At 36.8% G+C, this 21,319-nt stretch overlaps 1 protein-coding gene and 1 pseudogene across 1 annotated transcript; both read left to right on the top strand.

Annotated features, from left to right (window-relative positions):
- The first annotated feature begins 11,819 nt into the window (after positions 1-11,819).
- Positions 11,820-12,220, top strand: LOC106394974 (arabinogalactan protein 23). Its single transcript, XM_013835517.3, has one exon. It carries the CDS (start codon positions 11,909-11,911, stop codon positions 12,092-12,094), a length of 186 nt encoding a protein of 61 aa, XP_013690971.1. The 5' UTR covers positions 11,820-11,908; the 3' UTR covers positions 12,095-12,220.
- A 1,205-nt stretch (positions 12,221-13,425) lies between these two features.
- Positions 13,426-19,720, top strand: LOC125585157 (annotated as a pseudogene).
- Positions 19,721-21,319: the final 1,599 nt, after the last annotated feature.

Here is a 21,319-nt window from a genome sequence, read left to right as displayed (position 1 = left end):
CGCTAGTCGGGGGGTCGGGTTGGACCTAGCGTCTAAAGAGAAAATCGGGGATTAATCGGAAATTATGCGGGACGGAATTTTTATACTATTTACTATGTTATAAAATATGTTAATCTTTAATTGTGTATAACATTAATACATTTTCATGTTTAAAATTGTATAAAACACACAAATATAATATATAAACTTAATATAGTGTAATTTTCATCAAAGTTATGAATATAAATGATATTTATAAAATTTTAGATCAAATAAATAAATAAAAATATTAGTAAAAATAAAAAAAATAATAATTAAAAAAATAGATTAGGCGGCCGTCTAGGCGGTTAGGCGGCCGCCTAAGCGGCTAGGCGGTCATTTAGGCGGTCTAGGGGGAGAAATCGTATATCCGATTTTTTTAACTGATTTGGTATAAATCGGGGCGGAAGAGTGACGCGTAGCGCCCAGGCGGCCGCCTAGGCGGCTAGACGGCTAGACGGCCGATTTTTAGAACAGGGGATATAAACCATGTTCGAAAATTCGTCAGGCGCATGGTGTCGACCCGTGTCTAACGAATAAAAAACAAATCGGGAAAAACTGGGAGTAATCGGGATCTTTTAGGAACTATTATCGATTTTGTAGTTATATAAAATGTGGATTGGTAATCCAAACAATAAATGTATGGTCCAGTGGTTATTGTGTCTAGTTTGATAAATAGATTTTGGGTACAAAGTCCAAGTGATGCATTGTTCGTAGGGTTTTTCTGTTTTTATTAATGAAGAACAAAAATATCATTTTTTCTTCTTTTTCCTCACTAGACCTGCAACCCTAGTTACGACATTTCAGATTCTTTTCTCCAAGGTTCTTCAGTCTTTTAGTGATTTGCGTCGTTGAATATCTATTTCTTTGTTATTGATGATAAAACATGATAGATTCACGATAAAATATCAATTTTAAGCTTGAAAAACCTATATTTTTCTTTTCCCGATTTTTTGCCCTAATAAGGGTGAAACGCTATGGTTCTAGAGAGCTTATCGCGGAGGAATCGGCCCGCTCGTTTTAAAACATGGCATATCACTGACGTAATGTAAGTACACAAACACGTGTACTTGTTGATTCCAATCCTAAAACTGGACAAAATATTTGTAAATTTTAATACAATTAATTCGTTAACCATTTTGGTTCGAACTGATAATCTTGATCTTCATAATTTTATGAAACAAAATAAATATTAATATGCGATATTTATAAAAACAAGTAAATCACAAAAACTAATATTTTTAGAAACATATATCCGAGCTATCTTTTATATGCATATATATACATATATTTAAAGAATAATATACATTAGATACACTACAAGAAAACATAAGTTTAACGAGGACGGTGTTCCTCGTGAGTTCGTCGTAAAAGAGGCTTTACGAGGAATTAGCGAGGAAACACGTTTTCTCGTTACTCGTCCGTCGTAACACATATTTTCTCGCCAATTCGTCGTAACTTAGCGAGGAAAATATTTCGTCGTAAAGATGAAGTACATCATTTCGTCGTAAAGAAAACGTAAATATTCCACGTAAGGAGGTCGTTATATTTCCTCGTAAATACTTCGAAACGTGTTCCTCGTAAACTACACGTAAATACCTTGAAAGTGTTTCCTCGCAAAATACACGTAACTACCACGAAAATATTTTCTCGTAAAATACTCGTTTATCTTTCCTCGTCATTTCCTCGTAAATGTTTCCTCGTAAAGTACTCGTTTATTTTTTTCTCGTCATTTCCTCGTAAAGTTTCCACGTAAATAGGTCGTAAATTTGCTACGAATTTACTTCGTTTTTTTTATTTTACATAATTTAAAAATATAATTAAAAAAATAATTAAAATTATTTAATTTACTAATAAAATTATAATTTAAAATAAAAATCAAATCAATACGAAAATATTTTATATATAAATAAGTTTTGAATTTATAATACAACAACCGGAAAAAAAGAACTAAGGATCGTTCATCGCCTGGTAGAATTCCTCACTCCTCCTCGCAACATCCGCCTCGTTATGTGTGTCGGATGACTCGCCTGGAATGACATGTTGTTGTCGCATGTTCCTCAACATGGACTCCCATTCCGGATTTGTGGCCGCTATAACGTCCAAGAAGCCCTCGACTCCACCCATACGAGCTTTTGTCGAGGCCAAGTTGTTACGCAGCTCAGTGACTTCATCATCCCGTCGCTCTCGGAACATCGTTGACGGAACCAATCCCCAACGTCCGTCCCTTTTTTTTAGGGATAATCTTAAAAACAAAAAAATAAATATTGTTAGTAAAAATTTAAAGTTAAATTAAATGAATAATAAAAAATTAAAATTTTAGAAAATTTACCTCCTCATAAATCTTATCCACTTCAAGTGTGGATAAGGTGACGGGTAATCCGTCGGTAGACTGCTGGGTCAGCTGGGTCTGACGGTCTTCAACCCGAGCAACCACGTCGTTGTAGATTTGCTCGGACTTGCCATCTACAAATACGCCCACCTTGTTCTTGTGTATCCTCTCGTAAAGTTCCATAAGAGACGGGAGATGTCCCGTATCTTTGGCCTAAATTTTTTTTAACAAAGTTAGAATAAAAATATATATGTTAAAAAATTTATTTAATAAAATATTTAATTACCATTTCCATACGGACACCGGCGTGGGGTTTTTGGCCCGTAGTGTGAAGCATCGGCCCGTTCTCGTGCTCATCGACCATGTTACGGGAGTTAGAGTAAGACTGGGCAATTCTAATAGAATCAGGAAGACGCCAATAACGGATGAGGCCATCCCACACATCCTTGGTGAGCTCAGCGGGTTTGCCACGCTCATACCCCTTCACGATCCAGTCACCCTTCCAGTTGGAGACCGTGTCCAACAAGCGAACTTTCGCCTTCGCGTAAAACGCTTTCCTCACCCTCTCAGTGACCCCTAAGGCCCAATGATATTTTTGTTGTGGAAAAAATTAAATAAATAATTATTTTTTTTAAAAGAAATATATATAAATCATGAAAAAATTAAATTATATATAATTAATTAATAGAAACTTACAACATAAATTTTGAACCACGTCTTTCTGACGTAGTGAGGCGTCTTACTCCAGTTCGGATGTGGCATGGAGAAGTAACCTTTGATCGTGTCGGTTACGTCCGATGCAAGACATCCGTCAACCCCCTACCTGGAAAAAAAAATTTAAAATATAAATTATTTTTTAATGTTATAAAAAAAATTTAAACGAAAAATGCTCCAATGCCTTTTATATTCCAAAAAAAATTAAACACATTTTTTGTCATATATTATTTTGCAAACAAAACCGTTATAAAATTATTGCGCTATAAAACACTACCTGCAAGTGCTTCATGTACGTTTGTTGGAAGTAGCTCCGCAAATGCAAAGGGCAGTAGTCGTTGCATAAAGACATGACAATCATGACTCTTCATCCCAGAGAACTTTTGACCCTTTTCAACACATCTAGAGAGATTTGAAACATACCCATTGAGGAACTTCACTTCTGATGCCACCCAGTTGAACAACACCGATTTTTTTTCCGAAGACAATCTGAATATCGGAACTGGAACTTGTCCATTGCTTTTTATATGTAACTCGTTTCTTGAGCAAATATCCGGCAAGTCCAACCTTGATTTTATGTTGTCTTTTGTATTCCCTGGGACATTCAATATTGTATTCATGATGTTCTCAAAGAAATTCTTCTCAATATGCATCACATCGAGGTTGTGGCGCAGAAGAAGATCCTTCCAATATGGCAACTCCCAAAATATACTCTTCTTGTGCCAGTTGTGATGAACACCGTAAGAATCAGGCATATTACGAGGGACATGTCAATTACCACCCCAACGAACTGTTTCGTTAGCTCCGTAGTAGTCGATTTGCGCTTCAATTTGTTCTCCAGTTAGATATGGAGGAGGAGTGTCTCTCACAACCCTATTGTGCCTAAACAAATTCTTGTTTCTTCGGTACGGATGGCCAATGGGAACAAATCGACGGTGACAATCAAACCAACTTGTCTTCCTACCATTCTTCAGTTGAAACGCATCTGTCATTCCATTACAATATGGACAAGCAAATCTCCCATGTGTAGTCCATCCAGACAACATCCCATAGGCAGGAAAGTCACTTATAGTCCACAAAAGCATCGCTCGCATCGTAAAATTCGTCTTCGTTGAACATTCATACGTCCTCACCCCTGTTGACCACAAATCCTTCAACTCTTTTATCAGTGGTTGTAGGAAAACATCCAGGGACCTTTTCGGATGGTTCGGACCAGGTAATAATATGGTCAAGAATAGCAACTCCCGTTGCATGCACATCTCCGGTGGCAGGTTGTATGGCGTAAGAAAGACTGGCCACAATGAATATTGTCTCCCTGACATTCCGAACGGACAAAATCCATCTGTGCATAATCCGAGATACACATTTCGGCTATTGCTAGCAAAATCCGGATGTACTTTGTTAAAATGTTTCCAGGCTCTTGCATCTGATGGATGAGTCATCTCACAATCCGTCTGAGTATGCTCGGCATGCCATCTCATCTTTCCAGCTGTCTGCTCTGATTGGTACAATCTTTTCAATCTGTCTGTAATTGGTAGGTACCACATCCTTTGGTACGGTACCCTATTACGTTCCCGTCCTTGCGGCTTGAATCGTTGCTTCTTGCAGAATCGACATTCTTCTAACTTCTCATCATCTCCCGAGTAGATCATGCAGTTGTCGATGCAAACATCTATCATCTCTGAAAGCAACCCAAGACTATAAACCAGTTTCTGAATCTCATAATAAGAATCAGCAGACACATTGTCTTCCGGCAAATAATCTTTAAACAAGTCGGCCCATTCGTTCATGCAACTTTCAAATAGATTGTGATCAGTTTTAATATTCATCATTCTAGCAGCCAACGACAAATTAGAGAGATCTTCTCTACAACCACTGTAAAGTGGTTGATTTACCGCGTTTAACATTTCATAAAACTTTTTTGCATCTATATTGGGTTATTCGTCTTCATCATGAGCTACAAATGCATCAGCTACCATATCATGAACCCTATCATAATCTACCATCTCCTCCTGATGGTAACTATGTTCATTATGCAAATGATGATCAACCGGTTCTTCCTGAAAATTGCTATTACTACTACTAGCTTCAGTCGGATCATAATTATAACCTTCTCCATGTTGAAACCAGATATAGTAATTTGGCGTGAAACCTCTATTTATTAAATGCTTCCAAACATTTTCACGGTTTGCAAATTTCGAATTGTTGCATTTCCGACAAGGACATAACATCTTACCACTTTCTTGGGCGAGCGGTGTTGAATCTGTTGATGCATAAATGTCTCCAGCCCCGGAAGGTATTCTTTCGTCACTCTCCCGTTAGCATCTCTATGCATATACATCCACTTCCGCAACTCGAAAATATTCCTGGAGCCAGCCATTTTTTTTTCTTTTACGTTTTTTTTGTTGATGTGTTTAAAATGATGTTCAAACATCCCTATTTATAGAAAATTTTCGAATCTGGTAGTTGTAATGTTTCTACGAATTTACGACGAAAATTAGTTAGCTGGCCGAAAAAAACGTGTGACAAACAAAGTTGGTGGATTCAAAATTTCGTCGCTAAGTAGACGTAAATTATTCTCTCGTAAAGACCACGCTAAGTTTACGTGAAATGTACGAGGATATACGATTTCCTCGTAAAAGCCACGTCACTTTACATCGACTTTACGACGAAACTGTTTCGTCGTTACTTTTCGAGGAAATTACGCTGATTTTATTTTTCCGCGTAATTTTCTCGTAAAGTCGACGTAAATTAACGAGAAAAAACATTCCTCGTTAATTTTCCTCGTTAAACTTTTGTTTTCTTGTAGTGATAAAATTATATTGTATGTAATTTTTACAATATTTTATTTATTCAATTTATTCTTTTATTCCTTTTAGTTGAAAAAATATATAAAATTTTATTTCCGTGATAATATATTATTATTTTATAATATTCTTGAATTTTTATTTATTTTTAATTTTAATTTTATTTATTTAGATCGAGTCGGATATCCGGTTTAAAATATATAATGTTTCGGATATGTGGACATCAAATTTCTTGGTAGCCACAAATCAAATTAGATAGAATAATTGATTATTCAGACAAAACATATAGGATCACAATACCTCCAAAAACCTGAATATTTGATTTGCGCCCACCCCTAATATAAGCAAAAGCAAAATCTAAGCTACAAAGTTTCAAGTAGACCACATAACAAATCGGTTTATTGGTAAATGAATTCTCATAAACTTTAAAAATTTTGAGATTTCATTGTTATTGGTTCTTGAATTTCAAAAATCTTAATAAAATTCATTGTTATTGGTTTAAAAAATGTAAAAATACATTCAAATCCCTTGTCATTCAAAAAGTTTAGTTATTACTGATTCTCTAATTTTAACTAAATCTAGTGTTATTGAAAGATAAATTCTATTTATTTTTACTCATAAGATTCAATTTTCAAAATATCATATGTATCCATGTGATAAAAAAATAGACAACAAAATAGTTATACTTACCAAATATCTATTACACTTTAAATCCAAATTATATGTCCAAAACTATAATTCTTTACATTTTATATACTTTTACATATTTGAATATATAATTATTTTTATATTTATTTTATCATTTTGAATATGTAATTATATTTATAAATATTAAAACATTTAAAATATATATTTTTTAAAAAATAGTTTCAAAAAGCATTTAAAAAAAAATACAAATTTGACATAAAATTGAAAAAATATTAAATTTTTTTTATAAAAGTTCGAATTTTAAAAAATATAATTCGAAATGAAAAATAAACTTTTTTTATTATTTTTCTTTTTATTATTTTATTATTTATATATCTATTAAATAATGGGTAAAATAGTCTTTTGCATTTTAATGAAACCTATTTTGATCATTTTCTTCTTTGAGTGCTCTTTTTATGACAAAAACTTAAAAGAAACTATTTTAGAGAATTACCAAATTTTGTATAAATCACTATTTTATTTTTTAATTTGAAAAATAAAATAAATAATCATGCTATATGGTTTAAAAAAATAAAATATATATGTACTTTACAAAAATAATGATAGAAAAGATGTAATACAAATTTATGAAAATCTATACCAGTGTAAGAAGTTATGATCAAATTTTATTAGTTATTGTATATAATTTTTCACAATCCACATAACTAGAGTCTATCAAATCTTAAAATTCACAAACTCTATACAAATTCATCTCCCAATAACCCTCTTAGACGGTCTGATTTAACTTGTCTTTAATTCTTAAACACGTCATTAGATTGGAGAGAATAAAATCTTTTGTCATAATTTTTTGCCAAACTGATTTATGTTTGATCTTAAAATTTCAAAATGGAGAATAGTATAACCCCGCAACTTGATTCCGTCTTTGATTAATCAGATACAAAACTATCAATACAATACTAAAAGGGCAATATAAGTCATAGGGAGAGTGTCCACGTCAGCCAATTAAATCGTCCAATGGAAAGTTGTGTTTTTGCCATGTCACGCGGGGATTGAGATGTTTTCTTTACTCGATCCGTGAGTTGTAAAATTTGGCCCAAAAGCCCAGTTCAAAAGAAACCCTACAAGGCTTCGATGGTCGGCGGGGTGACGCCTGAGATTCTCTACGCTGAGACTCCACTTACGCTTCATTACAATTGTTTCGTGTTCATTCATATTCTCCCCGTTTCAAAGCCACATTCTATGTTACTTTACCCTGCTCAAGGCGGTAATTTTAGAATTATAAATAGGTAGAATGGAAACTTCATATGTTCTTCTTCGTGATCTTAAGGCTGGCCGATGTCTTCGACAGTGGAGGTCTGATTGCTGAGATTCTGGGCGGCTCGAAATGTCAAGCGTTCTCCTCTTGATGCTCAGGTGTTTTTGATCTTAAATCTCAAAATCATAGTATTTTATCCATTCCGGTGACAAGTTATTACTTTTTATTAATCTGATAATCAAACTTTTTATTAATCTCATAATCAAACTTTTTATTCCGTTCTTTATTTAATATCTTTGAATTTTTATCCTGCTCTGTTTTTATTTTCTGCAGGAAGAATATTCGTCTCAACCATAAGGTAGATAAAAAATCCATATTCTCTTTTCTCTCAAGTCTCAAACGTCATGTTTCAAATTTGTAATACCTTTCATACCAATTAGTGGTTTGGTTTTCAAGTTTATGCATAAAATTTCTGTCCTTCACTGATTTAACTGAGAATTTATATGCTAATTGAATATGTTAATTAGCTTTTGAACTTCATGTTTCAGCTTTATGGTAACACCTTTAATTTGCTTAAACACTTTGTCTCACTGATCAACCCGAGATTTAGCTTTGAGTTGTGTGCATATATTGGTTTGAAGATGGTTTCTTCTAATGATGAAAGTTGACTTTGGAGGCGTTGAACATGTGAGTCAGTCTCCACGTCAATCTAACCGTAGCAATGAATATACGTGAACCTCAAATGCCCTTGCTCTTTTTATAAAATCAGTTACTTTTCTCATGTCTAAATTTCTATTAAGCTTTGTATTCTTATGGGTTTGGAAGGCTGCAATCACGCATTCGATGAATGATGCAGGTAGTCTTATGAGTGTGCAGTTTCCTTCGACGTGCAAAGATTATGGGGAAGAAAGTCATGGATGGTCTTATCTTTGCAAGCCTTCTAGATGCAACACTCAGGCGGCGGCGTTCAGACCGAGGTTAGCTCTAAAGCTTGGGATTCATTGCTTTTCTTTTTTTCTTCAAAAGGGATTCATTGCTCAAACGCAATTTCTATAGTCTTAAGTTGAGTGTTTTGTGTTTATAACCAGCTCCAGTAATGGGGGTCATTGTGAAAGTGCATTGTTTTAGTGTTGTTTTCTGCTGTCTACATACCTTACTTACATCTTACATAATCTTTGTTTCAAGGACAATGATGCACGTGGTGAAGATCTTGAGGCTGTTGGCGGCAGTCTCTACCTTCAAGATTGCTCTTTTTTTGGCTGCAGTTACTCTGCATGCTCATACATGGTTGGTGAGTAAACGACCCTGCTGATTTGTCATTTTTTTGCTACTTATTGTTCTCAACCAGCTAATATTTTTTAGATGTAACCATGTTTTGGTTTGCACCAGATACTGGTATGCTTTGTAGTGTCTACTAATGGTTGGAATCATGATAATGCAGTTTCCTACCTGTTCTCAAGAAGCTATTGTCTTGCAGCATGTACTTCACCACTCTCTTTCTTTCTTATGATAATGATGATTTTTTTACTAATCTGTTTTAGCTGTATTGCAGGTTATTGTAGAGTATTCAATCTTTCCATATTTGAATCATATAAATACACTTTCTTAAATTAAAAAACCAAATTCTTAATCAAAATCATCCTTGAATTATAATTTAAATGCAGTTCATGATTAGTTGTGTTTCTTATTCTAATTCTTACGTGATTTTTGCAAGAGCGTCAACTCTGCTTTCATATTATATGAGCAACATTATCAAAATATTATATATGTCATTGCTGGCACTTGCATTCTCAGTTTGTTCCCTCTGGTTTTATTTTCTGATTTTTTTTCACATGATTTTCAGAGAATCAAATTTGGTTTGGGACCAGACGGGAAGCTAAGATTTCCTTCTCATCAACAAGACACATGTTTTCCGCTCTTAGACAGTACGTATCCACAGGAAACCCTCTTTGGGGACTTCGTCCTCCGCACAACGCCCCTACCTACGACCAACAGCCTCATTCCACTTCTTTCTTCTCATACAAAGATCCTGGGAATCTCAGTATGGCGATTTTTTTCTTGAGTTGGCATTCGTCTATTCTCACCTCCTATGCAAGCCAAGTCCTCTCTGTTGCTTCCTCCACATTTAGCGGTGGGGTGTCTCTATTTGGGAAGTTGCCTCTCTTATACCCATGACCCAGGCTAAGATCATACCCTTATGAGTTAACAGCTGGGTTATACAGTTCTAATGGTCATGACATGTCGACTATACGAGGCAACCGTAGAGATCTTTGCAAATCAATAAAATTTCTCATTTTAGAAAACCTTCATTAACAAGTTAGGGTTTAGGATTGATTTAAATAAGATAATATATTTAAAGATTAGTGAATCATGAATATATTCAATTAGGGTTTAGAATATATTTCAATACTAAAAAATAAGATAAGTGAATAACTTAATCACAATTAATTTTTAATTAATTCTTTATTCAATATTTTCACCATTATTTATATTTATGTATTTATTAATATTAAAGATTCATCTCAAATATTTTAATTATTTTAAAATTAACATACAATATTTTAATATTTATTAAAGTATTACAAAATTCAACTAACATAAAGAAACAAATTAAATATTAAAAGTGTTAAAATTCTTAAAAATCATATATGTCAATATAAAATAGAAATAAGCTTTGATATATTTTAGTTACAAAATTATAAGATGAACATTATAAATTTATAAGCTGTTTAGAGCCTTTGATTACATCAGTAAATCACATTACAAAGACTTTTTAAAATTGTTACCTCAAGTCTATTAATAATTTAATATATCGTTCGATTTGTCCATCGTTTGTTTATAGTGTTATATGAAATAAATGTGTGTAAAGATCAAGGTTAGAGCATCACCAATCAATGCAATGAATTTTTTTTACAATTTGTTAAAAAAATTGTAATTTACATCTCGCTATTCCACCGTCTAAGGGTTAAGAATAGTGGAAATATGTTTCTACTTCAACATACAAAAGATATTCCAAGGTTGTAATCTTTTTACATATTACGAATGACTAATATATCTTCATGTGTGTAATGAAATCTATTCAAAGTACTTTTATGTAGTAACTAACTAAAAATGGAATCGTTCGTATTGAAATCTACTACAGATTTCACATTTTCATAATAAATAATTTCACAAATAATAAATGCCAAACAGTTTTAATATTAAAAATAAATGTTGGCTTCAAAACTTAAATAATTACTAAAGTATTTTCATTGGTCATCAATATTTACAGATTTCAATATTCAAAATTATTACACATTTATAAAATTATATATTTATCTGAAGCAAAGGTTATTTACCTGTACTTCAAATAATAATTTAAAAAATCAATCAGATGATCTATAAGAAAATATATAATATACATTAGATAATAGAAGACATTTATATTTTTTTAAATGTAGAGTATTTTAAATTTTAAGAAAGATTAAAATATGATTACTAAAATATAAATAGAAACATCTAATATGTTTAAGATAATATATATATAATGATATTTCAAAGAAAAAAATATAATCTTTCAAAAAAAAATGATATAATATAAACATAAAAAAAACTGTAAAAAAACTCTAAGGTTTAAGTTATATTTAATATTAAAATTATATATATTTTATAAACCAACAAACCACGCGTAGCGCGGTAAAATATCTAGTATATCTAATAGTTACATTTTGCTATTTTGGTGATAGATTTTGCCTAATTAATTAAACTCAAATTTTCATAAGATTAATCCATTAATGTTGTATAATTTTCTTTTGCATTTGATTAACTTATGTTACCATGAAAATTCTAAATTTTGTTTTTCCTTTGCCAAAATTGTAACTCATGTTAATGTCGCAAGAAAATATCAACCAAAATGCTAAAATGAATCTAAGCCACATATTGCAACTATTTTTAACGTAATTATAGCCATATTCATCGGTTAATTAGTTAACTTTGACTATCGTTTTAGAAAATTCCTGATTTAACTAAATAAAACACAAGTTCCATACATATAAATCCCCCATCAACACCATCCATTTTCCTCAGACCTGCAAGAACTTCAAAACACATAAAAAACTTAATAAAAAGAAGTAAAAATCCTTTCAGGTCTCAACAATGGAGATGAAGAAGATCGCTTGCGGTGTGCTTTTCGCTGCTGCCTCTATGACCGCCGTCATGGCTATTGAGGAAGCCGGAGCTCCTGCACCAGGACCCGCTTCCGCCGCCTCGGTTGCCCTCCCGGCTCTTGGCTCTTTGGTTGGGGCTTCCCTTGTGTCCCTCTTCAGCTACTACATGCACTAAGCTATATCTTCATTATGTAATAATACCATCTGCGTGATCCTTTTCATTTCTTACTTATTTCCATTTCACTTGTCAACTAATAAAACTGAGAAAGTAATTCAAGAATAAACTTTCTCTTCTTCGTTTTTTGTGTTCCTTTTTCAATTTTTGATATGTGGATGGTATCACGGGTTTTGAATCTGGTTTCCTTCCTGATAGGATTAAATTTGGCACATGCTGAAGCCTATATCGAAAATAAAACCCCAACAAATATGTCATATTAGCATTTTATGCGAAACATCTAATTTTCGTTTAGCATTTGATATTTACCAAGGACAAAGATGTAGTGCATATGTAGGTGGTAAATAGAAAAATACTTAAATTTACTGAAAAGTTAGTGATGGATAAATTAATTTTGGAACATCAACCAATGGCTAAGTACTAACATTTTATACGTCAGAAACTCTTACATTTACTAAACTGCTACCACGGGCCACACTTCCTTCACATCCTACACTTTAAAGCGCATGTTTAGGCTGGCCAACGCTTCGCAAACCCGTTTCGTGCGTGGAAGGCAAAGTTTGTTTACTAAGCTAGTATTAACTTTATCACCTGGGAATGTAATGATCTTCTAAGATTTATCTTCGATTTTTACAACGGTTATTCTAAAACTATAAGTAAAACCAAAAAGGGAAAAAAATATTTATAAGTATGAACACAGAATCTTTTTTTTTTTTTTGAAACACCCAAGGATTGGTTTAGGCAAGTTTTCCTTCAAAAAGAAAAGAACACAGTATGATGGTTATGCGGGAGGAAAACGGTTTATTCATGCTTGAACTAGGGGTTGATGAGAAAATACATACCCAAATTTTCACTGCATGCCAAAACATGCCTTAACTAATCAAAAATTTGAAATTCACGCCTGAACTAGGGGTCGATAAAAAAATACATACTCCAACTCCTATTGCATGCCAAAACATACCTTAACTAATTAAAAAATTGAAATTTATGTCTAGTCTTTAGAAGTCAACGCTAATCCCAATTTTGACTTAAACTCTGTTAATTAATTGTTAACGACGATGACTAGGATACTTAGTTGGCTAATGAGTCAGATTAATAATAATTGGGCCTAATCGAAAACCAAATTGAAATGAATCAAATCTGATAATAGTTGGGCCGAAGCCATAAAACAATGGACCATTATCAATACGATGTCGTATGTTCTGTGTTTTTATCTTCTCTTCTTTCTTTCTTCTTCTACGACAAAGTGAAAGATCTCGACAAGGCAGAGTGAAGAGACAAAATACAAAGCAAACGACGTCGTAGAGATAATGGTCCATTGTTTTAAGGTTCCGGTCCAACTATTATCAGATGTGACCCATTCCAATTTGATTTTCGATTAGACCCTAACTCATTAGCCAACTAAGTATCCTAGTTAGTCGTTAACAATTAATTAATAGAGTTTAAGTCAAAATTGGGATTAGCGTTGACTTCTAAAGATTGAGCATAAATTTCAAAAAAATTATTAGTTAAGGTATGTTTTAGCATGCAATAGGAGTTGAGTTATGTATTTTTTAAATGATCCCTAGTTCGGGCATGAATTTCAAAATTTTGATTAATCAAAGTATGTTTTGGCATGCAGTAGAAGTTGGGGTATGTATTTTCTCAGTGACCCCTAGTTCAGGTATGAATAAGCCGTTTTCCCATGCTTCATTGAGTAAGTTTTCCTGCAAAGAGAAGAAACAGCCAAAGATTGGTTTAGGTATATGGGCCTCCTAATGCAAACAAGGCCTACCTAAAAGAGATTTTGCGTCAAATATCAAGAGTATATTTAGTTGACTTGATGAGAAGGTCCTACCAAACCACAGCCGACCAAAGTTGACTTGGGTTGTTCTTGTCTCTCTCTCTTTCTTGCGTCTCCATTCCTTAGCAAGACGATCTTCAACCTCATATTCTGTGTTTAGAGTTAGAGATGTTGTGTTTGTTTAAGAGGAAGAAGAAAAAGAAAGAAGATGAGATTCATTTCCAGAAGAATGGGAGCTTGTTGTTGGAGGAACTCATTGCATCTTCCGGAGGTATCTACAACCCCATCCCTACATTTTCTTCTCACCAAATCCTTCAAGCCACAAACAACTTAGACTGGAACTCTATAATCTCTGAAGACAGATTCGTATGGTACAGAGGAATGATCCAAAACCGAGCCGTGCTGATCAAGAAATACCAAGACTGTTCCCTTTTCGACGCTGACAACTTCTACCGTGACATCACTGTCTCATCTTTGATGAGTAGCCATAAGAACGTTCTCAAGATCTTGGGATGCTGTCTAGAGTTTCAACATCCCGTTCTCGTGTGTGAATACCCGGAGAATGGAGCTTTAAACTGCATAAAACGTGCAAGGGATGGAGCCACAAGACCGTTTCCTTGGAACGCAAGCTGGAGGATCGCTAAGGAGATTGCAGAAGCTGTGACCTATCTTCATACCGAGTTCCCAAGAACTATAATCCATAGGGATTGAAAGCTTGCAAATATCTTGTTGGATGAGAATTTGACTGCTAAGCTCTCTTCTTTCAGTCTCAGTGTACTGATTCCAGAAGGAGAATCAAGCGTAAACGACATGGTTTGCAGGACATCAATGTAACGGCCCGGTTTCTGGCCCAAAAAGTTTCATAAAGGAATGGGCTTCTCTACGGCCCGTTTGACAAAAACCTAGGGTTCCTTTCTTCCTTCCTATAAAAAGAGCTGCAGCCCCTTCTTTTGTCTCATCACAAATCTGAAGCGAAGCTCTGCAGAGAATTCCCGGAGGCCGAAAACCCTAGCCGTCGACCTCTCTCCCTCCTGCGTCGTCTCTCTCTTCTTCTCTCTCTTCCCCTCGCCGGCGCCATATGGTGGTGGTGGGGTAGCAGCCGTGTGGTGGTGGTGACCAGATCTCTACCTTCTCTTATTCTTGTTTCCAGATCCAGATCTAGGTTAAGGTGGAGTGTCTTGAACCCATCTTGTTCCCGTGTACTGTATACTCCTTTATGTTGGAGTTAGGTTTGATTAGACCATGTTTGAGAGTTAGGATGATAGAACATGGTTATTACTAGGTTGATAGATGAATAGATCATGATGCATAAGAACCCTCATACTGTTAAATGGGACTTAATGAACTGTCTTGTGTTGTTGTGGTGATGATTGATTGGTAATTGATACTTGTATGTTTGGATGTGTAGTCCCTTGAGTGGTTTGTGATTAAAGCTAGGATGCTAGAAAGAAGTGAATGCTAAGATGATAGATGACTACTGATTGTTATTGATATTGTAAGTGAAACTTGAGTGTGATGTGTATTGTGTGTGACACCGATAACGGTGGCGTCTAGTGATTGAGTCCAAGAACAAGTCTAAATGAAAAAGGAAAGTAAATGAGAATGAGAAGGGATAAGTGAAAATGATAAGGATGTGAAAGGATAAGTAAAGGTATGAAAGAATGATGTTACGGTTAAGCATGGGTGGGGAAGCATATAGAGTCTAAGGAAAGTATGTGTGGCAGTAGTTCTCGCTAGGTATCCATAGGAGAGGTGACGAATCCACAAGAATATGGAAGCACCCATAGGAGATGTGGCCAATCCACAAGAATATGGGGTAGAAGCCTAGTAGGAGCTACCTACTGATGAAAAGAACGTGTGCCAACCGCGAGAGGCGGGATATAAAAACGTGCATCATGGTCGGGTAACGGGGAGTTAAAGGTGTCATAGGATCGAGTCGGTCTAGTATGAGGAGACGGTTCAGTCTAGGGTTTAACGTGTGTGGCAATGAGTGGGATCATTGTATTGATTGATCGCTAGGTTGCTAGAAATGTATGGAGTTGAATGTTTGGAAATAATGATGATGATATGAAATGATGAAAATACATTACCTGATTGTAGTGGCTAGTCAGTCCTAGTTCCCGCATAGAGTAGTATAGAGTGTCATGCGGGCAGGCTGGTCTAGAGCCACTTCACTGAGTAACTTGTTGCTCACTCCTCCATTTCCATTTCCCTGTGCGCAGGACTGTAAGTAGAAGTATATGGATGTGGGTGTGACGGTATTTCAAAGAAGGTTATGCGTCCGTCGACTCTTGGGACCAGTAACGGGACACGTATGGTTGTCTAAATGAGTAGACACGTGTCCATAACGCCCTTTCGATAACCCCGGTCGGACGCCGTGGGATCGGGCCGTTACAATTGGTATCTAAGCGGGTTAAGATCCCTTAGTTCTGTCCTAAGGGATCAGCATTTCCGACGTTTTCAAAAAAAAAAAAAAAAAAAAAAAATTTGTTTGTGAAAGTTACTATGTATTTTCGGATTGTGAAAGGAGTGTTTGAAACCACCCATTATATCCATACTTCAATTATGGTTCTGATCTGATTTCTACTCGAAGGATGTCTTCGACAATCAGTAACGACCAGAGTGACAATTTCGGGTATCGTGGACCTGCATGGTGGAACCTGATCTACACCCAGACTCAGCGCACCATAAAGGGAAAGGTGGTACCCCATCGGTGACCCCATTGACGAATTTTCATCGCAAGACACATGAGTTTGAGTGGTTGGAGGTAAAGCCAGATATGGAAACCCGACTAATGTAAGGGAATGCAATAAGGATGTAATCCCCTTAGGAGATTTGTCGGGCACTCTCTAAGGGGGGAGAACTGATTCACCGCTTCCTGAAGGAAATGAGAACCGATCTGAAGAATAGTTGTAACGTGCAAGATTACAGGGATCATGAGCTGATCTAGAAGGGTGCAGAGCTATAGTTTTGGTTGTAAGACGATCAGAGGCTAGCCAAGCATCACATACTTAGATCCCAATGAGAACTTGCGACATCACCATTGACACGAGGCGGTTTCGCTGTGACAAGAGTGGAAGTGCGAGAAGAACCAAGCTAGGATATAATGGATGGGAGCGTACTACCAGTACAACCAGTAGGGCCATGATAGGAGGTTCGTTCATCAAGGAAGACATGGTCTGACCGAAGGACTCCGGGGACGAGGATAGGTTCGGTGTTCAGTACCTAAACACCAGGACAGGGCTGCTGGACTCAACTATTAGGATCTACGGTTGAAGTGCTATCCTAACTACCGGTCCCGGCAAGGGCAACTTCAATCGGGGCTACCTGGGTTGGGATCGAGGGAGTACAGAGAATGACAACCATGGGAGTGTATGTGGTAATTTTAATATCTCTCGTCGGTGTGAACCTGCATGGAGACCTGATGGGGTGGGAGTTTGGAATAATATGAAGTGACAGAATTTTGGGATGCGTATTTAGAGGTAAACCAGTGTTCGGGGATATTGCAGTGTGTTAGTGATAGCATCAGGGCTTAGCGAGAATCTATACGGAAGTCAGAAATTAAGGAATAGGAAGAGATCTAGGAAGGCAGACCGGAGACCAAGTACGTGGAGTTAATGTATTGTATTGGCATGTACTCATAACCCTCGATAGGAGAGGAGAGGAGAGTAGTCCTTAATGGAATAAGGATTAGGATATGGATATAAGCTATCTTGATGTTGGAAGTTGAAGAGTTAGGTGGAAAGGATAATGATTTGTATTTGGAAGTGAAAGCTCTAAGTATTGGATACCATTGCTGCAGTAGCCAAGTATGCGGACGCTTTTGAGCATTTTTAAGGACCCACTGAACTGAGATAGTGCATTCACCATAGAGCGGAAATACAGAACATCATCTAGTCAAAGGAACCATATCTGTTAGCACCATGTAGTTCGTTGAGTTGTTGGAACCTACAACAAGTAGCTTTGGAGTTCACTGAGGGCGATTTGACATTACGGTATTGCCAGATTCTGATATCAAAGAAAAATATTCAGAAGATAATATTACAAGCTGGTAATGGAAATTACCAGTTGTAGAAGTGTGTCTCTGGATCAACTGATGCGCAACATGTTCCTGCAAAGTGGATGTACGATGCTTCAAGAGTATGAAGATAAGCACGCGGTAGTGATGATCGAAGACACAATATTCTATTCCACCAGAGGAGTGTGATGGTACTTGGGAGTAGCTTGTTAAGTTTCATGAGATGACGTGCTTGCTAAGTTAATCAACGGAGATGTGGTTGGGTACCACGCAACGGTGAAGGAAGAGATCATGGGACAAGTTTATTGGTCGCAATGGTCATTATAGTGGGCAGCAAACAGATTTATCAGAATTCGAAGAAGAACTGACATGGGTAAATGGAGTTTTGCAGTTGAGACTTGTTAGTTGAGAACAGTGGGGTGTGAGGTTGTATATGATTGATGCAAGAGTTGTATGTGTCAAAATGGAAATGGAATATGATAACAATAGATTTTTGTTGTTGGGTCGCCAAGGACATGGTAATCAACCTATGTGGTGTACATGTGTGTTGAGCTTAGAGAGGAAGTTGGTTAATGGATCTGATATTAGTTGAATCCATGCAAGACATTAGCTACGACTCGAGCAAATGGATATCCCCTATGAGAATTGTATGAGCAACCATCTTGAACCCCTTATGTTGGACCAAAGTGGGGGGGGGGGATCAGAATCTAGAGCCTGAGATGATCCAGGAAACCGCTTAGCAGATATAATTGTTGATGATGAGCTGCTTTATGAAAGGATAGAAGAGGGGTACATGACCTCAGAGAATTACGCCTACAAGAGTGGTGGGTTATGGAAATGCATATGAGATGAAAGGAATCTATGGGATGAGAACGCTGTTGGAGAATCAATTTTGGATTTAAGAGGACGTTGGATCTCCGTGAGGAATATGGAATCTGGTCTGTTGCATGTACCATTTGATTTCAAAAGACGAGTTGTTTACCCAATTGGGTTCGGGATGTTTAGAGTTGGAGTATCGACACACGGAATTCGGGGACGAATTCCATTCAAGTGGGGGAGAATTGTAACGGCCCAGTTTCTGGCCCAAAAAGTTTCATAAAGGAATGGGCTTCTCTACGGCCCGTTTGACAAAAATCTAGGGTTCCTTCCTTCCTTCCTATAAAAAGAGCTGCAGCCCCTTCTTTTGTCTCATCACAAATCTTAAGCGAGGCTCTGCAGAGAATTCCCGGAGGCCGAAAACCCTAGCCGTCGACCTCTCTCCCTCCTGTGCCGTCTCTCTCTTCTTCTCTCTCTTCCTCTCGCCGGCGCCGTATGGTGGTGGTGGGGTAGCAGCCGTGTGGTGGTGGTGACCAGATCTCTAGCTTCTCTTATTCTTGTTTCCAGATCCAGATCTAGGTTAAGGTGGAGTGTCTTGAACCCATCTTGTTCCCGTGTACTGTATACTCCTTTAAGTTGGAGTTAGGTTTGATTAGACCATGTTTGAGAGTTAGGATGATAGAACATGATTATTACTAGGTTGATAGATGAATGGATCATGATGCATAAGACCCCTCATACTGTTAAATGAGACTTAATGAACTGTCTTGTGTTGTTGTGGTGATGATTGATTGGTAATTGATACTTGTATGTTTGGATGTGTAGTCCCTTGAGTGGTTTGTGATTAAAGCTAGGATGCTAGAAAGAAGTGAATGCTAAGATGATAGATGACTACTGATTGTTATTGATATTGTAAGTGAAACTTGAGTGTGATGTGTACTATGTGTGACACCGATAACGGTGGCGTCTAGTGATTGAGTCCAAGTACAAGTCTAAATGAAAAAGGAAAGTAAAGGAGAATGGGAAGGGATAAGAGAAAATGATAAGGATGTGAAAGGATAAGTAAATGTATGAAAGAATGATGTTATGGTTAAACATGGGTGGGGAAGCATATAGAGTCTAAGGAAAGTATGTGTGGCAGTAGTTCTCGCTAGGTATCCATAGGAGAGGTGGCGAATCCACAAGAATATGGAAGCACCCATAGGAGATGTGGCCAATCCACAAGAATATGGGGTAGAAGCCTAGTAGGGGCTACCCACTGATGATAAGAATGTGTGCCAACCGCGAGAGGCGGGATATAAAAACGTGCATCATGGTCGGGTAACGGGGTGTTAAAGGTGTCATAGGATCGAGTCGGTCTAGTATGAGGAGACGGTTCAGTCTAGGGTTTAACGTGTGTGGCAATGAGTGGGATCATTGTATTGATTGATCGCTAGGTTGCTAGAAATGTATGGAGTTGAATGTTTGGAAATAATGATGATGATATGAAATGAGGAAAATACATTACCTGATTGTAGTGGCTAGTCAGTCCTAGTTCCCGCATAGAGTAGTATAGAGTGTCATGCGGGTAGGCTGGTCTAGAGCCACTTCACTGAGTAACTTGTTGCTCACTCCTCCATTTCCATTTCCCTGTGCGAAGGACTGTAAGTAGAAGTATATGGATGTGGGTGTGACGGTATTTCAAAGAAGGTTATGCGTCCGTCGACTCTTGGGACCAGTAACGGGACACGTATGGTTGTCTAAATGAGTACACACGTGTCCATAACGCCCTTTCGATAACCCCGGTCGGACGCCGTGGGATCGGGCCGTTACAATTGGTATCAGAGCGGGTTAAGATCCCTTAGTTCTGTCCTAAGGGATCAGCATTTCCGACGTTTTCAAAAAAAAAAAAAAAAAAAAAAAAAAATTTGTTTGTGAAAGGTACTATGTATTTTCGGATTGTGAAACGAGTGTTTGAAACCACCCATTATATCCATACTTCAATTATGGTTCTGATCGGATTTCTACTCGAAGTATGTCTTCGACAATCAGTAACGACCAGAGTGACAATTTCGGGTATCGTGGACCTGCATGGTGGAACCCGATCTACACCCAGACTCAGCGCACCATAAAGGGAAAGGTGGTACCCCATCGGTGACACCATTGACGAATTTTCATCGCCAGACACATGAGTTTGAGTGGTTGGAGGAAAAGCCAGATATGGAAACCCGACTAATGTAAGGGAATGCAATAAGGATGTAATCCCCTGAGGAGATTTGTCGGGCACTCTCTAAGGGGGGAGAACTGATTCACCGCTTCCTGAAGGAAATGAGAACCGATCTAAAGAATAGTTGTAACGTGCAAGATTACAGGGATCATGAGCTGATCTAGAAGGGTGCAGAGCTATAGTTTTGGTTGTAAGACGATCAGAGGCTAGCCAAGCATCACATACTTAGATCCCAATGAGAACTTGCGACATCACCATTGACACGAGGCGGTTTCGCTGTGACAAGAGTGGAAGTGCGAGAAGAACTACGCTAGGATATAATGGATGGGAGCGTACTACCAGTACAACCAGTAGGGCCATGATAGGAGGTTCGTTCATCAAGGAAGACATGGTCAGACCGAA

This window comes from Brassica napus, chromosome C4 (genome assembly GCF_020379485.1).
Source record: "Brassica napus cultivar Da-Ae chromosome C4, Da-Ae, whole genome shotgun sequence".
Lineage (NCBI taxonomy): Eukaryota > Viridiplantae > Streptophyta > Magnoliopsida > Brassicales > Brassicaceae > Brassica > Brassica napus.
Note: the sequence above shows the minus strand (reverse complement) of the source record. Positions and strands in the feature narration are given on the sequence as shown.

Excerpts from the sequence above, each read along its gene's own strand:
- LOC106394974 (XM_013835517.3), top strand. The coding sequence starts at position 11,909 with ATGGAGATGAAGAAGATCGCTTGCGGTGTGCTTTTCGCTGCTGCCTCT.